The 18,097-nt window shown below is 36.2% G+C and overlaps 1 protein-coding gene across 3 annotated transcripts in view; it reads left to right on the forward strand.

The window, feature by feature from the left end:
* The window catches only part of MTTP (microsomal triglyceride transfer protein), a 56,257-nt gene that overhangs the window by 29,312 nt on the left and 8,848 nt on the right, over nt 1-18,097 (forward strand). For all 3 annotated transcript variants that reach the window (XM_072810322.1, XM_072810321.1, XM_072810320.1), the window contains exons 8-15: nt 1,556-1,713; nt 5,485-5,653; nt 6,472-6,579; nt 11,417-11,626; nt 13,141-13,352; nt 15,477-15,574; nt 15,691-15,812; nt 17,206-17,433. In XM_072810322.1, coding sequence (XP_072666423.1) covers nt 1,556-1,713; nt 5,485-5,653; nt 6,472-6,579; nt 11,417-11,626; nt 13,141-13,352; nt 15,477-15,574; nt 15,691-15,812; nt 17,206-17,433 — 1,305 coding nt within the window. The remainder of the gene's footprint in view (nt 1-1,555; nt 1,714-5,484; nt 5,654-6,471; nt 6,580-11,416; nt 11,627-13,140; nt 13,353-15,476; nt 15,575-15,690; nt 15,813-17,205; nt 17,434-18,097) is intronic.

The raw sequence follows: 18,097 nt of genomic DNA on the forward strand, positions 1-18,097 counted from the left end.
TCAATCCAACAAAGAGAAATTTCATTTATTGCATAAGTCACCTGTGACGATGCCCACAGATAGAAATTTTCTGTCTAACATTTCCTAATACTTAACCTCTTGTCAGGAGAGCAAACCCGTGGCTTCATGCTCTGTTGGTAGCTACCGGAAGATGCCATTCCCTTGGATATGATTGGTGTTCAGAGAAGTAGAATTATCAAGTACTAATATATAGTTTGCTTAAAGTATAAGACATTAGTTCCTTGCTAATTTCTCAAATTTATCAAAATTGAACTAAGGGAAAAACAAAAAGGAAGAAGAATTATCATTCTTAAATCTTATTTTTTATTTGTTTTTCTTCCATATATCAGTTTATATTTCAGTGTAATTTTTCTAATGTGTGCTATGAAGGTGGAAATTATTTAGGAAAGTGGCTGATGAAACCAGTCATCTTTTATAATGCTGTGAGCCACTTATTTCTCTCCCTATGGTTATTAAATATTGTAAGCCATTTTAGATTTTTGATAATTACTTCTTCCTTATTGTAGGAAGGATTGATGTCTTTGAGGAATTGCTTTTCCAATTTCAGTACATTGTCATCATTGCAACCCTTTAAAGAAAAGAAAATCTGAATTCACACTGGTGTGCTCTCTGTCCTCAGAAATGACCCAGTAGATATTTATCTAAAGATAGCTGGAGTTTTGCTTTGGAATATCCTCTTAAGTTTAGATAACCAAGATAGATTTAAAAAAGAGAAAATATATTTCTATTGCTTATTAGAAGGAGTAATTTAAATATTGGTAGCATGCTGATTATTCCAGAATAAGAGAGCTGGAGGTCACTAATGGGATTAAACACATTATTTACAACTAGGGGAAAAGTGGTAAACTATGAAAAATCAGTTACTTAGCTTATTTCAAAGTCAGAATGTCACCAATTAGAATTATTTACTATCGTTAAAACCACAAGAGAATAACAATAGTATGAGAATTACCTTTATCTAGATACTACTCAACATATAAGTAATGAACAGTTCAGACCTCAGCATAATTAAACATTGAACTTTATAAAAACAATACGATAAAGAGATAGACTTGGGAGTTCAGTTATTACAGAGACTGATTTTCAGTGAGGTCCAAGTACACAAGAAAACTGGCACAATAATTTAGCAGTTTTACTTTTTTCCCCCTCCAACATATCCTGCTGTTAAGGAAAATTCTGCATAGTTGCAAGATGGTAGTCAAAGCCTGGCCTTAGATATAATTCCCTTGATGTAACTATGTAATGATCTTATTGGCCCAGGAGCCTGAGTTCTTTGGAGCTAAGTACTAATAGACAAAAGTGGTCCTCCCGCAGAGGACTTGCACACAGGGTCAGCAGGCCTCTATATTTGTCTCTGAGAGTCACAGAAATGTGAGAGGGGCAAGCGACAATCAGGTATATTGAGGTAAGATACAAAAAAGCTTCTGCTTGTCAGTTACAAGGAAACATTTATTTCTGGGGATAACATCCCTTTTCAATGTGGATGTCCAGAGTCACAAATGGCATGTGAGCCTGCAGCAGTGTTTCTTTGCAGCTTGCGGAGCACTGGCAGTCCATCAGAAAACACCTGCAGCCTGACAACCTCTCCAAGGCTGAGGCTGCCAGAAACTTCCTGGCCTTCATTCAGCACCTCAGGACTGCAAAAAGAGAAGAGATTCTCCAAATCCTAAAGGCTGAAAACAAGGAAGTATTGTAAGTTCCCAAATCTTGTGTGGGGTTGTCTGTAGACAAGCATTTCCAGGTTATTGGTTTCTTTTTAAACAAGAAAGATCCTTTTTAATCAACTGGCCAACTTCCAAATTAATTGTTCTGTGTTGTTTTGCATTTTCATCAAACAGCTATGCCACAATACAGTAATTTAACCATTACTTGCCCAGAAATGTGCCAACACAAGGTTTTAGCAGTGACTCAGAATGAACATTTTTTGAGTGTTTATGAGTTTAAATCAGGTCCACATTGGCATGTAGATAAGGAGGGGGTAGGACTTCATCCTGACATGGATGCACGTCCTGCCCCCTGTGTTTGGACCTATTAATTTACATTTGAAAAGATTCCGAAGTTGATTATAAAAACAAAAAAAAAGGGGTATGACTTCTTTTTTTATTTTAAATTTAATTACCAATATATAGTACATCTTTTGTTTCAGCTGTAATATTCAATAATTTATCAGTTGCATATAATGCCCAATGCTCCTCATATCATGTGCCCTCCTTAATGCCCATTACCCAATTAATCCAACTATGATTTTATTAAGGATCCAGTGACCATACCCATTGAAGCTATTTTTTTTTATTCAGAAAATTGAGAACTAAGGTAAATAGTCAAAGAGAATCTAGAAAAAAAGAAATCTGAACATTATTTGAATATTTGGTGGAAGTGTGATTCATTGACATACATAGTAAAGATAGTTGACTTAATTCTCAAATTTACTTTGTAAATACAAGTGTTTTTTTTGTCTATAATAAAGATTTGTAAATATAAATTCACCTGTATGATACTAATTACCCCAATGATACAGAAGACGGTTCAATTAATTTAACAGCTAAAACTAGCCATTACCATAGTAAAAAATGGAAATTGGCCAACTTATACACACACACACAGTAGCAGTAGCAGTAGTCACTGAGTTCAAAGGACTCAATTCTACAAAGAAAAGAATTTAGCTTTTTTTCAAAAAGTCTATTTATTCTTTATTCTATTTGTTATTTACTTGCTTTGAGAACATTTTAAAAAATTGATAGGAATTCCATATGACTAACCAGAGTTGGTTGGCCTCTTCAAAAATAAATATTTGAACTAGAAGTTGAAAGATACACAAGTCAGAAATTCTCAGACTCCTGTTTTAATCATAAAACTTTGAAATATATTTGTAGAGAGATTTGTCTTTATAGAAAAGGCAAGGGTACCGACAAGAAAAGTTTAAAAATTGGCCATTAGTTTAGAATGGAGATTGCATTAAACTTTAACCTTATTTGTGTCCTAAAAGCCTTAAGATAGTAATTATTTGGATTATTTCATGATGTATTTCCTAAATCAGATTACAAGTTTCTCCTGCTACCCAAAAGTAGAACCTCCCTATGAAACCTTTTATAACCTAAAATAGTTTAAAGCAAAGAATTGTCATTAATTTACGTGGAGAATTTTTGAGCATTTTCAAACCAAAATAATAATAATAATAATAACCTCTCAGGTTTTTCTGATACCTTAGGACACATCTTGCAAATGCATACACAGAATACATTGAGATAAAGCCCAGATGCTCATAGACACAGTTCTAAGCTATGGTGGCCTGATGCTGAGATCCTGAGTATAGTTCCTTGGGAAGAGGCTTGGTGGAGCCACTCTTCCTGCTCAAGGTGCATGGCTGCCTCTATAACAGGCTTGCTGCAAAACACATTGAATACTATTTTACTTTTAACTACCCCTCCTTTTTTTTGGAAAAGTGAAAATCTTCTTCAGATCTCTTTTAGTTAGCAAAAACAGGTACTAATGTAGGTCTTTTGTAAAAGCAAAGTAGCCTAACATAAACTTTGGAAAAGCAGGGGATACTTGCATTTATGTAATATTGTACCATATAATATGCAACCCACATGTAGTATAATGTAATAGAAAGGATACTGGGATGAACTAAAATCAGAAGACTTGGGTTTTTTTTTTTTTTTTTTTAAGATTTATTTATTTGAGAGAGAGCAGGGGGAGGGGCAGAGGGAGAGAATCTCAAGCACATTCCCCACTGGGCAGGGAGCCCTAAACAGGGCTCATTCCCAGGACTCTGAGATCATGACCTGAGCTGAAATCAAGAGTTAATACCTAACCACCTGGAAGGCCTGGTTTTTAATTTTGACCTCCAACAGCGTTCATCCTTTGGGCAAATTATTTACATTTAGCCTCTGCAAGCCTCACTTTCAACATCTGTAAAATACAGAGAATAATTCCTTCTAATTATTATAGCATAGTGAAAGGCAGGATGGTGGAATGTAATATTTCCCAAAGTGTCCATTGTGTGTATCCTGTAATTTGAAGAATTTTAATAGTATGCCAAGAGGAAAGAAATCTGTGAGCAACTGAGTTGGAAAAATGCTGGGTGAAACCAAATCAAATAGTTTTCTTGGCTGCAGAAATTTTCAACATCTTTAGTCGTAAATTATTATGTACAAGTTTCCTTAAACATTTGCTAGGCTTAAATAACCTTGAAGAGCCCTTTCCTTACAGCATTTCATAGAGCTAGAATCACACGGAAAAAAAGCACTTTGGGAAACACCAATATATTTAAAAGATCATGGATACCAGAGTCAGAAAAACCTGAGTTCCAACCCCAGCTATACACTTAACAGCTATGGGGCCTTGAACATCTGAGTCTGTTTCCTCATAAATAAGGGGAAATATTAGTATTAAACTGACAGAGATGTTTTGTGGATTAAATGAAGTAATTGTATTAATAACTATATTTATTGAGTGTTTACCACGTGTCCAGCACTGTTCTAAGTGCTCTACATAGATTATGTAATCTATTCCTCCCAACAATACTAAGGTAACCACTATTTTTAGCCCTGTCTTATAGACAAAGAAATGAAGGTAAAAGAGAAGTTGCATACCTAAAATTTCTGGTGCAGTACTTGCATAATAGGTACCTAGTAAGTATTCTCTCTCAGTTTCTTCATTCACTAGGTTTTTGCTAGGAACAAAATGATATAGTGCAAGCATATCCCTTTTTTTAAGTATAAAGCACTAACCACATGTATAGTGTGTTTATACAATGCGGAATAAACTTACATACATAATATATTCATTAGTACGACAACTAGTTTCAGAAATTTTACCATCCCAGACCCAACTAGATTCCTAATGACTGGTATATATAATTAGAAATGAACTTGCCTATAGGAGCGCTACTCTGTCCACACACAGTCATTATGGTTGAACATTGAACTATATACCATGGTACTTTTTATTTTTAGAAGAAAAATGAACAAAATCTTCTCTCTTGGATATAAATTAAAGTTAAAAGGATTTCCCATCTTTTCTTTAAGTAATACCGCCTGAGTTAAATTAGGCATTTGAGAAATGTGTACATTTGCAAAGCTAATTAGAGAAAGAAAATCAACATTTGAGACCATAAATCTGATGTATTACTCATACAGAAAAGAATTTGAACCTAATTTATAATTTTATGTGTATAATTTTGGCATATAAATTTCCAAGTTATGTTTGGCTTAGGCTATTACAGGAAAATTAGTTTGTATATTCTAAGTATATGTTGAGTTACAGAGAGAAGCATTAAAGGAGAGGTTTAAAATAAAGTAGGGGGGTCTTTTTGAGGAAGTTATTCATTTTTCTTTTGTTTATATAAAAAAATTTCACTTCTTTAGGAAACTCAAATCAATGGAGAGTCTGTGAATGGTAGAGATTTAAATAATTCCTAAGTGCACAAAACATTGATATCCATGACTCCCTTTTTCTTAGACCTCAACTGGTAGATGCTGTCACCTCTGCTCAGACTTCAGACTCATTAGATGCCATTTTGGACTTTTTGGATTTCAAAAGTGACAGTAGCATTGTCCTCCAGGAAAGGTTTCTCTATGCCTGTGGATTTGCCTCCCATCCTGATGAAGAACTCCTGAGAGCCCTCATTGTAAGTCAAATGAACACTGGGAAAAATAAAGGCTCTCAACTGCTAAAAAGTTCATTAAGAGTCTAAGCAGTAATTAGATTATTATCTATTCATTAATCTTAACTGTAGTAAACTATTTCACAGTGTCTTCTTTGCAATTCATTTAAAATAACATAAACTGTATTGTAAGGAAATTAAGAAGATTATATTCACCTATCATACAATATAACATAGAACAAAATTTCAGAGGAAATGAATCTTGATTATTCTCAACAATTGATTTTTTGAGGATTTGTTTTGATTTCAAAAGTCTTTATGGCATTGAATATACAATACATTGAAGAGATACAATCTTCCAATATAAAAAAATTATATTGGAAATAAAAGCTAGACTTCTCTTGGGTTCAAGATTTAAAAAACAAAATGTGCACTTATCCCCTTATGAACTAATGGAATAACTCATAATATTTTTGGAAAATGAAACCATTTGAGGACCTGATAAAAGCAATGAAGCTTCTCTTCACCCATATGCAAAATTTTATGGATTTTTTTTTTTTGGTTCACTGACACAGTGAGCCCAATCCATAAACGTCTCAGAAGTTCATAGACCTATGTTAAGGAGATCTGGAAAGGAGAGATTCTAATAACTCTTTAATTCAAAGTTAGAAAGTGAATTTTTAAGTGTCCCCAAATCAAAATTTTGAATTTGCTATCTAGGAACATAAAAACATTTTTCTTAGACATTGGTTATTTTGTTTCTTAAAAAAACGTTTCTTAAAATGTCCATTGGAAATGTTTAAATGTTTTGATAATCTATTTTATCTCTGTTTGGCTAATAGAGTAAGTTCAAAGGTTCCTTTGGGAGCAATGACATCAGAGAAACTGTTATGATCATCATTGGGGCCCTCGTCAGGAAGCTGTGTCAGAATGAAGGTTGCAAACTCAAAGTAAGTGCAAATCCAATCTCATGTATTATATAGTTCCAGATCATTTTATGTCATACACACTGAGCTGCCTATCATTGGCACTCCTAATCTCTCTTACCCTACTCCACTTTCCCTATTTCCTAGCAATTATTGTCATCTAACATACTTTATAATTCAGTTATTCATTTTTCCTTCTATTTCATTTTTTTAAAAAAAATATTAGACTCTAGGACTATCTCCTAGAGGAGAAGATTTTTTTAAGGTTTATTTATTTATTTTAGAGAGAAAGAGAGCATAAGCAGGAGGTGCAAAGGGAGGAGAGAGAATCCCAAGCAGACTCTTCACCGAGCTCAGTTTCCTATGCAAGGCTAGATCTCCCAACCCTGAGATCATGAACTGAGCAGACCAAGAGTCAGGTATTTAACCAACTGAGGCGCCCTGAGAAGAACTTTATAAGAAGTGTGGTTTGCAGTTTTGAGTTTTGATGGAAGGAATTTAGTTACTTCTGATTACCCAGAACTTTACATTTTGTTTTTAATTTCATTTGCTCGAAGCTTCTCCATTTGCTTGAGTGGACTATCAATTTTAACATTTTTTCTCATAAAAAACCAAAAACTCACTTTGTAGGCTTAACTAGATATAGGAAACCCAAATGGATTAATATCCAACAAAGCCTATCTTTCTATAATGCAAATAAGTTAAAGATACTAAATATATAAAAAGTCTTTTTTTTCTGGCCCACATTTATTACACAGCCAGCTTCTAGTCAGCATTTTTCTTCTCTCTCAAAAAGGACACCACTATATTATTTTTCCTGCTGAGTGCTTGCCCTTAAAAATAACAGGGAGAACATTCTTGAAATAGTGCTGAAAGAGGCAACCCATAACTAGAATGTAAACTAAGTATGAAAAAGAATACTAAAAAAAGAAATGGCAATGAAAATGTTTGAATATCATCCTAGTGAGTTCTGGCAGAGATCAAATTTGTACTATTTCTATGACATCAAAGTCATATGACTTCTCATATTTTTCAATTTCCATAATTATTTGAGTAGCCAATTTATTTCAGTAATCATATGTCAAATATTTTGGCTAAAGACAAAACTCATATATGAAAATATCCATTCAGCAATATTTAATGAGCATCTACTTTGTGCTAGGTATGATATTAATCCTTTAATATAAAGATGCATAAAATGCATAAGATAAAGATGCATTAAAAAACCATCCTCAAAGAACTCCCAGTCCATGTATCAAATACAAGCAAAAATCATATTGAAATATAAGCAAAGTGCTCTGAGAATACAGGACATATAGCAAACTATTCTGTTTGGAGGTACTGGGGAAGGTTTCACCAAAATAGGGATATTTGAGCTTAGTCTAAAAGAATTTTTTAGGTAAAGAGATGATAGTATGGAATGAAGGACATTGTAGGAGAAATACAACAATGCATGAAAAGGTCCAAAGTCAAAATAGGTCTGGTATGCTGAAAGCAGTGAGAAATTCTGTGGAGCTGGAGCACAATGTATTCATATTTGTGAGTCAGGTGAGAGTATAGCTGCAAGAAAGAAGGGAAGAGAGAAAAGAGAAAAGAAGTTGGATCTTTATTAATGAGAAGCTCGCAAGTCTGGCCTTCATTCCGTAGAAGGAGGGGAAAACAGTTAGTTTTTAGGCAGATGAATGAGATGCTCAGATATTTTTTTATTTGTAAAGAAACAGTGTATGGACTGGCAGTTGACCAGATTAGAGCCAGTGAGAACTGATTGGAAACATTTGCAACAACTGGGCAAGAATTAGTAAAGGTCTGAATTAACAGAGAAGCAGTAGGGTTGAGAGAATGAGACAGATTCAAGCGTCATTAAGGAGGTAGAGTTAATACTACACAGTGACTGATGGGCTAGGGAGTGGGGGAGTATGAAAGAGGCTAAGAAGTTGGGTGACTAATATGCTTCCAGGGTAGGATACTAGGTGTGGTGATGTTATCCACTTAAACAGTTTATAGAACTTAGTTTGGGGGTGGGAGGAAGGTGGAACTATGGATTTGGCCATGTTAAGTTTGAAATCCTCTGGGCTGCCAAGTTGAGATGTCCAAAAGACAGATGGCCATAGCGCCCTGCAGCCCAGAAGAGGAGTTAGGGCCAGGAACAGAGTGGCTGCAACCTTGGGAGAGAATAGAATGTAGCATGAGAAGGAAACCAAACAAAGGATTAAAGGTAAAGTTTTGCTGAAAATGGGATAGCCAAATTCTCATCAAATCATAAAAGTTATCTTATAGGTAGCTTAAAACTATCCACTACCACTGTCATTCAATTTGTTAATGTTTTGGGGCAACTTTTTAAAAAATGTATCTTTGAAGATAATTAGCCACGTGATGGACTGTTGTAATTGTTGACGTTTGCTTTTCAACTTTCTGTGATGGAATATCTATCTACCTCTAGCCTCTCAGGAAAAATTTAGGGTATCTACAGGACATACAATACTTTTACTGCCCCGAAGTTATCTGCTATCCTGTCGATTGCTGAAGTTTTTCAGCATTTACTAATGTGAAAACTCTCACCTGCCCTGTGACAGCCAGACAAGTTTACTCACTGAGTACAAAGTCTCCTATTTCTTTTTCTTATTAGTTTTTTTTGCCTACATTTTGACCTCCTTCCACCTTAATTTCATTTCTCCTCAAATTTGTATTTGAAAAAATTCAAACCTACAGAAAAGTGGTGAGAATAGCATAATTCCTTGAAACTCTATGTATCCTTCACCTAGGTTTGCCAATTTTTAACATCTTGCATATTTCTAGTATCTCATTCTGATTTATCTCATTTTATTTGTATTTTTACTGAACCAGGTGAGAGTGGGTTGGAGACATCTGGCATTTTATCCCTTAATCCCTTTTACTTCACATTACTTGAGTGCTATTACATCTAGGCCCTTATGGTGGACAAAATATATATATCTATATTTATTATGTGGCGAGCTCATACTGCTATCTTTAATTCCAACCCAATGCGACAAGCTTCTTTCCTCCCATTCCATGTGTTTGTCTTCCTTCTACAGCGAGAATCTTGATGTTCAAGAACATCAATATATTGATTCATTTGCTCATTCCTATAACACACATGAAATAGTTTGGGAATTGCTATACCAGTATTGCTACAAAAGTCAGACTAAATAAAGTTTAAGACCATCATAGTTCTTTTTGTTCTTAGAATATAATCCACTAAATGGGTACAGCCAGAGCTCTATATTCAGAAGTCTCTTGCATCAAGTCTTTGTTATTCTCTTCTGTTTAATGATGTTAGCAGTTTGATATACACTTATGTTTGTTTCTGTTTGAATTCAATTTTGGCAATCTTCGATCCTTGTTGATTTAATTTTATTTCTTGAATATGTGAAATAATAACAAGGTTCAAAAGTCAAAACTACCTTTTAAAAGCATTCTCAAAGGGATCCTATTTCCTTTCCTAGCCCTTCTACCCATTCTCACCTGCCTCCTCCACATACTTGATGTCCTTAGTTGTTGGTTTCTCCTTCCTGTGTTTCTTCTTACGACAGTAAGCAGATGTACACACATATTTTTTTTCTTTCATAAAATACAGCATTCTATATACATTATATATATACTGGTACTATATACCAGTGTATTCAAGCATCTCTTGCATATGGTCACGAGGTGATTTCTGCCATTTTACAATTACAAATAATGCTGAGATGAATAATCTTAGGCATATTTTTTCTTATTGTTGGAGATGGAGCCTCAGGGCTAGGGTTGCTGGAACAAAATGCAGATATGTTAGCTTTTGCCAAATTATCTTCTTTAGGAATTGTACCATTTTATGTTTTCACCAATAATGCACGAGAATACCTATTTCCCCATAGCCTCAGTGGGAAAGTATATTATCAAACTTCTGTATCTTTTAATCAGTCTGATAGTTGTAAAATGGCATTTCTCTGGTTACACATGAAATTTAGTATCTTTCCTTCTATTGGAGACCTTTATATCTTCCCCCACCCCTATCTTTCTCCCTCTCTCTCTCTCTCTCTCCCCTCTACTATGTGTATATGTGTGTGTGTGTGTGTGTGTGTGTATACCTGCTGCCTAATTTCAGAATTTGCAAATCCTATAAATGAATCAGATCTTAGGAATCTTTAAAGATGAAACTGAAGCCCCTAAAAAAATGTAGTAGCAAAGACCAGAAACCAGGTGTCCCTATTTTATAATTTGCTTTTCCATTAAACTGTTAACTTATACTCAATTCTTTTTTTATTCTAGGCCAGAAAAGGGGGCCTTTTTGATTAAAGAGCATATTTGAAAAGTACCTATCAAAATATCTGTCACATAGAAGGCATTTAAGAAATATTTCCTGAACTGTATGGCAGCATTAATCAAATTTGGATTTAAGCGGAAACAAGCACTTGATTCCAAATTTAAACATTTAGAACAAGACCGTATGGTCAAGGTCTAAGTACTTTCATCAAATTGTTACTTAAGAAAAAGTGTGTGGTGTCACAAAGGTGCCATCTAATTTTTGCTTTAGAAATTCAATGAGTGGGCAGTTCAATGAGTAATCAATTACAAGAGAATTTTAAAAATAATTTTATACATTCAGAATGTGTTCAAAAGAAAATGTATCTTATTAATTGCACTCATTGTTCCTTAAGAATATGTTTATATATGGATTTTTGAAAAAACACACCTTTATCAAGTATACTTGTTCATTTTCATTGTGTATCTCAGTCAACCACTGCAAAACTTTCTAACAATTTAGGTTGTTTTCTTGGCCCCAACAGTGAAGCCAGTATTGTCCAAGACTTATTTAATGTATTATTATATGTATGTCTGAGGTAGTGTGTGATTCTTTTAGGCAGTGATAGAAGCCAAGAAGTTAATCCTGGGAGGACTTGAAAGAACAGAGAAAAAAGAGGACACCATGATGTACCTGCTGGCACTGAAGAATGCTCTGCTTCCGGAAGGCATCCCACTCCTTCTGAAATATGCAGAGGCAGAAGGGCCTGTCAGCCACCTCGCTACCACCACTCTCCAGAGATACGATGTGCATTTCATAACTGATGAGGTAAGTGCCCCAAGAGTATTTGCAACATTCACAAAAGGAAAAGAAGCATGTCTAAACTTGAGTCAAATGCAAAGTTCTCTGAAGTCACCCTATTTTCTTCCCCAAATGAACCATCTCTTTCCTGTTTAGAAATAACTATTAAATTGAATTTAAGGCTATTCTGAAGCAGCCTTACATTTGAATAGATAATGTCCTATATCCCGAAGCAAAATATTGAAGCACATCCTCTTATTTTAAGAAACAAATTCTTTCCAGAAATACCTTTACTTCCGTAAGCTTTAAGATGCTCTTAAATTTAACACTGAAATATCCTGGCTTAAGTATTATGTGTGTTGTTTCCTATAGCTACATTTTCAGGAAGCCATCTAAGTTAAACTTCTGTTAGAGCAGAAAAGTTTATAAATCTCAAGATAAGCTGCCTGCTGAGAATATTTCCAGTTTGCAGCTGAGCACCTTCCCACTACTTTTGTGTCAAAGTTGGTGGGCTGCAAAGCATCATGGCGAGGGTCAGGGCTTTTGAGACAGACAGACCTACATATAAATTCTGTCTATTTTTTTCCCAGTTGTTTGTGCTCAGGTGAGTTATTTAACTTCTATATACTTGAGAACAAGGCCAACATTTGGGGGAGATAGGAAAGAGAAGAGGGAAGTGGAATTGAAATGACTGCTTATAAATGCCTAGGTCAGAACCCCCCATACCACATATTGTTAGGCGAGGCTAGTAGCCAACAAAATTCCAGTCCTTCCAGTCCCCAGAAATTATTTTGGCAGATTTTCTTTGGTGTCAATATTTTGTTAAAAGCATTCCCCAATGTAGCCTGTGGACTTTGGGTGACAATGGTGTGTCAGTATAGGTTTATCAAATGTAACAAATGTACCACTGTGCTGCAGGATGTTGCTAGAGGGGGAGGTTGCATGTGTGTTGGGCAGGGGGGAGTCTGGAAGCAAGGGACATATAGGAACTCTCTGTACTTTCAGCTCAGTTTTGCTGTGAGCCTAAAAGTGCTCTAAAAAAATCAGGTTTATTAATTAAAAAAAAAAGGGTAAAGGAAGACCATGAAGGACTTCATGGAAGGAAATATCACTTAATATAGCCTACTCTCCCCAGAGCCCCATTGACATGTGGCAGTATTCTCTTTAAAAATCATTATTAGTTAGGTAACATCATGATATGCTGCAATAACAAGTGAGCTTAAAAAAAATCTCAGCTTATTAGAAATTTGTTTCCCATTCATGCCATGCCTCATGTAGGTAATGGGAAATGTGGCTCTAAGTTTACTACCGTTGCAGTAAAAAGAGAGGGAGAAGCAGCTCTTAAGTGTCTTGGTCCCACAAGAAGTTACCCACAGCAATTCTGTTCATGGCCCATTGGCCAGAATTTTGGCCCCAAACTAATTGTAAAGAACCTTGGAAAATATAAGAATACACACATATTTTTTTAGAGCACAAACTAGTCCTCACAATACCAATTTAAAACATCTAGATGTGCACTATTTTGGACATCTTTTGAACAGGTAAAGAAGACTTTGAACAGGATATACCACCAGAATCGTAAAGTTCATGAAAAGACTGTACGCACGACTGCAGCCACTATCATTTTAAATAACAATCCGTCCTACATGGAAGTCAAAAACATTCTGCTCTCTATTGGGGAGCTTCCCAAAGAAATGAATAAATACATGCTCGCTGTTGTTCAGGACATCCTACGTTTTGAAACTCCTGCAAGGTATGATAGAGTGCACCTGCCTCTCTGTTTATTTAAGCAAGCTTTTTTATTTTATTTGCTCAAGCTTGTTTGTATATTGGTGTAGCACACATGTAGCTAATAATAATGATGTGGTCATTATGCTAGGTTATGTTACATAAAACCAGAGTTTGCCAAATCTCCCATGAGAACTATTTAGCAGGCCAGATACTTCATTTTGGCACTATGATTTGAAACCCAGGGTATGATTTTTACTTTAGGTCTCCTATTTAGTCTGATAAATATATATTGCCAATGTATATTTAGTTTGTAGTGTCCCAGAACCCAACTACATTTTTAATAGGATGATTTTTATCAATAGCACAACAAAGTGATATAAATTCTCACCAAATGGTCTTCACTGTTAGCTTTTCAAATGTTAGTGATCTAACATTGAAGCCTTGTCTATCACAGATCAAATGAATCTACCATTTAAGTTAAAAACCTCAGGCATGGCTCACATTTTGGGACTATGCAAGGTATGAAGAGCGGGATCAGCAGACTTCATCGCTCTCAGAACTCTTACTGGATTCATCTTCCTTCCAGTCCCCAGGTTTCTTCTTCTGAATTCACTGATGTCTCCCTTCAAAGGGAGGTTTCCCCAGAGCTCTCTGTACTTTCTCACCTAAATGAGAGGGCTGGAAAAGAAATTTCTACCCACCCACCCCCTCTGAGTTATCAGTCAAGTTACTGATCCTTGCACAGCAGGATCCCCAGGAAAGGTCCAATTTGAGTGTTTCTAGTTGAAAAGGAAAACAGACATGGGGGAGGTTGGAAAATAGATGAAGAGAAAGGGGAAAAAAATTAAAGGCAGTAGAAGAAGAGGGTGTGGGAAGACCAGAAACCAGGTGGAAAAGAGCAGGACAGATAAGGAAGAAGGAACAGATGAGTGAGGGAGGAAGAAGCAAAGTCTGCCAGTAGACGTGTATTCCAAGTAGAATGGATTTGACTTCTATCTTTTTGTTTGTCACAAACACTGCAAGTCAGAGTCTCAGGGCCAGAATGGTTAGAGTTGGAAAGGACATTACAGGCCACTTTGCTTGGTATCTCTCTTCAGTGTCGGAGGGGGGGGGGTGTCTAGTCTTCTGGCAGGTGGAGTCTAATTTTTGCTTCCACCTGTCCAGGGGTGGGGGGTTCACCTCTTCTGAGGGAACTTGTATCATTATTCAGAGACTATCACTTAGTTCTTCTTTGTGTAACTGAAAACTTCCTTTTGGCCCTATTTGCCCCAATCTCTGGAGCAGACTGAGCAGGTCTAATCATTCATCATATGCAGGCCCTTTGAATATTTGAAGATAGCGATCATGACCTCCTTATCCTTTTTTCTTCAGGCTAATATAACTTAGTCATATTGTGTTGGGGGGTACCAATAGGGTAACCATTCCCTCCCCTCAATAATTTTCTACCTCAGATTTAGATCCAGATTTCTTTAGTTGATTATTTTGATATGTTTTGTGGTATTATCATAATGTTATTATTACTGATATGACTAGTGTTAAATAGTTAAGATTGGAAAGATCACAACACTCCTTAGATGGTAGGCAAGACAGAGGCATGGGGTAAGGTTGAGGACTTACTTTAGAGGAGATAATCTTTCATATATGTGTTTTACTGAGATATCTCTTTAATTAAAAACTCCATAAGTAGAAAAAATTCCTGGAAATGAACTGTAACATATCATCAGCCAATGATAACATCAGAAGGCATAGGAAAATGTTTAAAGAAACATTGGGCAACTCCTCCCCCCCAGTTTGGTACAGTTTTCCTTGAAAGTATATACTATTTAACAATAGAACCATGATGATTCATAGAACATGTGTTTTCCACTCCTGAGGTGTGTCATCAGTTGGTTTAAGCCATTCATAGCTGGGTGTCCTCGCCTTGCTGTCATTTTGATACCAACCCGAATTTCAAATATCTGAGGAATGAAAGGGAAAGCCCTAATCCTAATGCTGGTACTCCAGCTGGCACCTCCCCGGTCTTGGAGCGGCATGAGGAAAATTTGGCCCCCTCTTTTTTCCAGTGAGGATTTGTTTTTTTTCCAAATCTGATATGGGAAGCAGCCATTACAATGAATGTGCAGCTTTTTCCTTTTCTGTGTTACAGCAAAATGGTCCGTCGAGTTCTGAAGGATATGCTTGCTCATAATTACGACCGTTTCTCCAAGAGTGGATCCTCTTCTGCCTATACTGGCTACATAACACGTATGTCACCCAGAAAGGGGTTCTCCCTGGACTCTGCCCTTCCCCAAGTTGGTATTGCTAGAACTGTTACTAAATCACAGGGGGGTTTGTTTTATTTTGTTTTGCTTTGTCATTAGGTGCTCCCCATTTGGCATCTACTTACAGCCTTGACATTCTTTACTCTGGTTCTGGCATTCTAAGGAGAAGTAACCTGAACATCTTTCAGTACATTGGGAAGTCTCATCTTCACAGTAGCCAGGTAACTCATTTTCCATTAGTTTTGCCTAATGAAGTATATAAAAAATTAGTCCAAAGAGAATAAAATACATACTGATGGTAACACTATAGAATGTGTAAGCTAATGGTGGCTTCTATTTTAAGTTGCTCATGATTCCATCATCTGCAGGGTGCTATATATGGTTTATAACCCCAGAGAGTTTCAAGTATGTACTTGAAACCTAAGTGACTTGATTTAGTGGACTTGCCAAATATCCATTTGTCATTTCAAAGGCAAACCTATTCACAAAATTGAAATTGTGCTAATATATTTTACTTACGCTTTAAAAAATATTTTATTTTTATTCATAGATATATTCCTTCAGGCTCCACTTACCTAACCCTGGAATATATTTTCCTTCTCTAGATGTTTCTAGGAAAGGGGGGTTGATTCCTCATAATAAAAACTTTGACTCTCTAAAGAGTCCATCTACATTTTTAAGTACCACTAGGAGAGAAAAGAATAAAGTGGAGGCATTTGACAACTGGCTGAATTCCATCTCTTTATTTTTATCCAAAATTTCATTACAGTCTATAAAGACTTCCTAATTACAAAACATACTTTATTTTTAGTTTTTATGCATTTCAAATTATAACCTTCTCATTAAGCTCATTTAGCTTTAAAAATGATCCAATACTACACAAACTTGAGTTCTTATCAATATCATATTACTATTCCCTATGATGAGACTCCAGTCAGAATACTATGTCCTTCTGCCTGAGGAATCACCATCTGTTTGCTGATATGCACTCGGAAATGTCAAACACCCAGTGGTTACAGGGCTGGGTATGGAGGACAGAGAATATATAGGATTCCTATTTATGGGAGAGATCTTGATATGAGCCCCCATCATCTCTTCTTTCAGCTTGAGAGAAAAGTTTGACAGGAAAGGTGTTGAGTCATGGCTTAGCATGTTCCACGCCTTCTTGTAGCAGCCGCCTTATGGCCACTATCCCAATATTTCTCCATCTCCTTTTAGGGGCTCTGAAGGACAGCTGATTCATTATGTGTGACAGTCCTAGAGGGATTAAGGGTCTTGAGAGTGACATCATACAATGGAAAGCTCTTGGCCATGGTAGTCAGACAGAAGGGGCTTGAGTTCTGCCTCGGCCATTTGAGTTTTTTGGTTTTTGGTTTTGCCTCACCTACAAAATGGATAAAAGGTTTTAAGGATTAAATGAAGAAAATAAATTCACCTTCTGTTCAGGCATAGAGTTGGTTTCCTATTTTTGTTTTGTTTTTGTTTGCCTAGCTGCTGCAGATATCTGACTTTTTGACCCTGAGGAAAGTTCTAGCAATAGTTCAGAAGCCTCACCATCACTGACAGAACAGGCAGGGAGCTTCTGTCATGACTGTCATCTCCATTTTTTCACAGGTGGTCATTGAAGCACAAGGTCTGGAGGGCTTGATTGCAGCTACTCCTGATGAGGGGGAGGAGAACCTTGACTCCTATGCTGGCATGTCAGCCATCCTCTTTGATGTTCAGCTCAGACCTGTCACTTTTTTCAACGGATACAGTGATTTGATGTCCAAAATGCTGTCAGCCTCTGGTGACCCTGTTAGTGTGGTGAAGGGACTCATTCTGCTGACAGATCATTCTCAGGTAATCTATTCATTCTGCAGGTATTTATTGAATCCCTAACGTGTTCCAGGCACATTTGAAATGTGCTCAATGCTTGGAGGATACAGGACAAGGTTCCACCCATCTACAGGTCACATTCTAAGCACTCGCCCAGTTGGTATTGCTGGCCTTTCTCCTTCTCTCCTTTGTTATAGGCAAGCAGAGTTTTCTTTCATCTTTGTTAGCTGGTGAAGTCACCTCCTCACATTGAGGCAAAAGAGAAAATAGTCAATATAATATGAGTAATAAGATTATATGTATTTCAATAAAACTGAGAGAAGAGAGAGAAGAGAAGAGAAGAGAAGAGAAGAGAAGAGAAGAGGACTAATGCTAACAGAAACAAGAAATTATGGAGACAATAACCTAAGCCCTTTTGTTGTTCATCAAAACTGTGTCATATGGATATCTCTAGGTGCAAGGAAAACTGGTAAACGTAGTTTTTCAATGGGTGCCGTGTCACCCTGAATAAGCCTGTGTTTCAGTTAGTATGAATGAAGACAAGGACAACCAGTTGTACGTGTCGTATCCCTTAATCCTCAAAGTCACATATGAAAAAATAGTAAATTATATAAGAATTTTGCATTGCATATATCCATTGCAGTATTAACTTTAAGGAGATGAATTTTTTTTTTTTTGAGAGAGAGAG

Source organism: Canis lupus, chromosome 33, assembly GCF_048164855.1.
Source record: "Canis lupus baileyi chromosome 33, mCanLup2.hap1, whole genome shotgun sequence".
NCBI classification, from domain to species: Eukaryota; Metazoa; Chordata; class Mammalia; order Carnivora; family Canidae; genus Canis; species Canis lupus.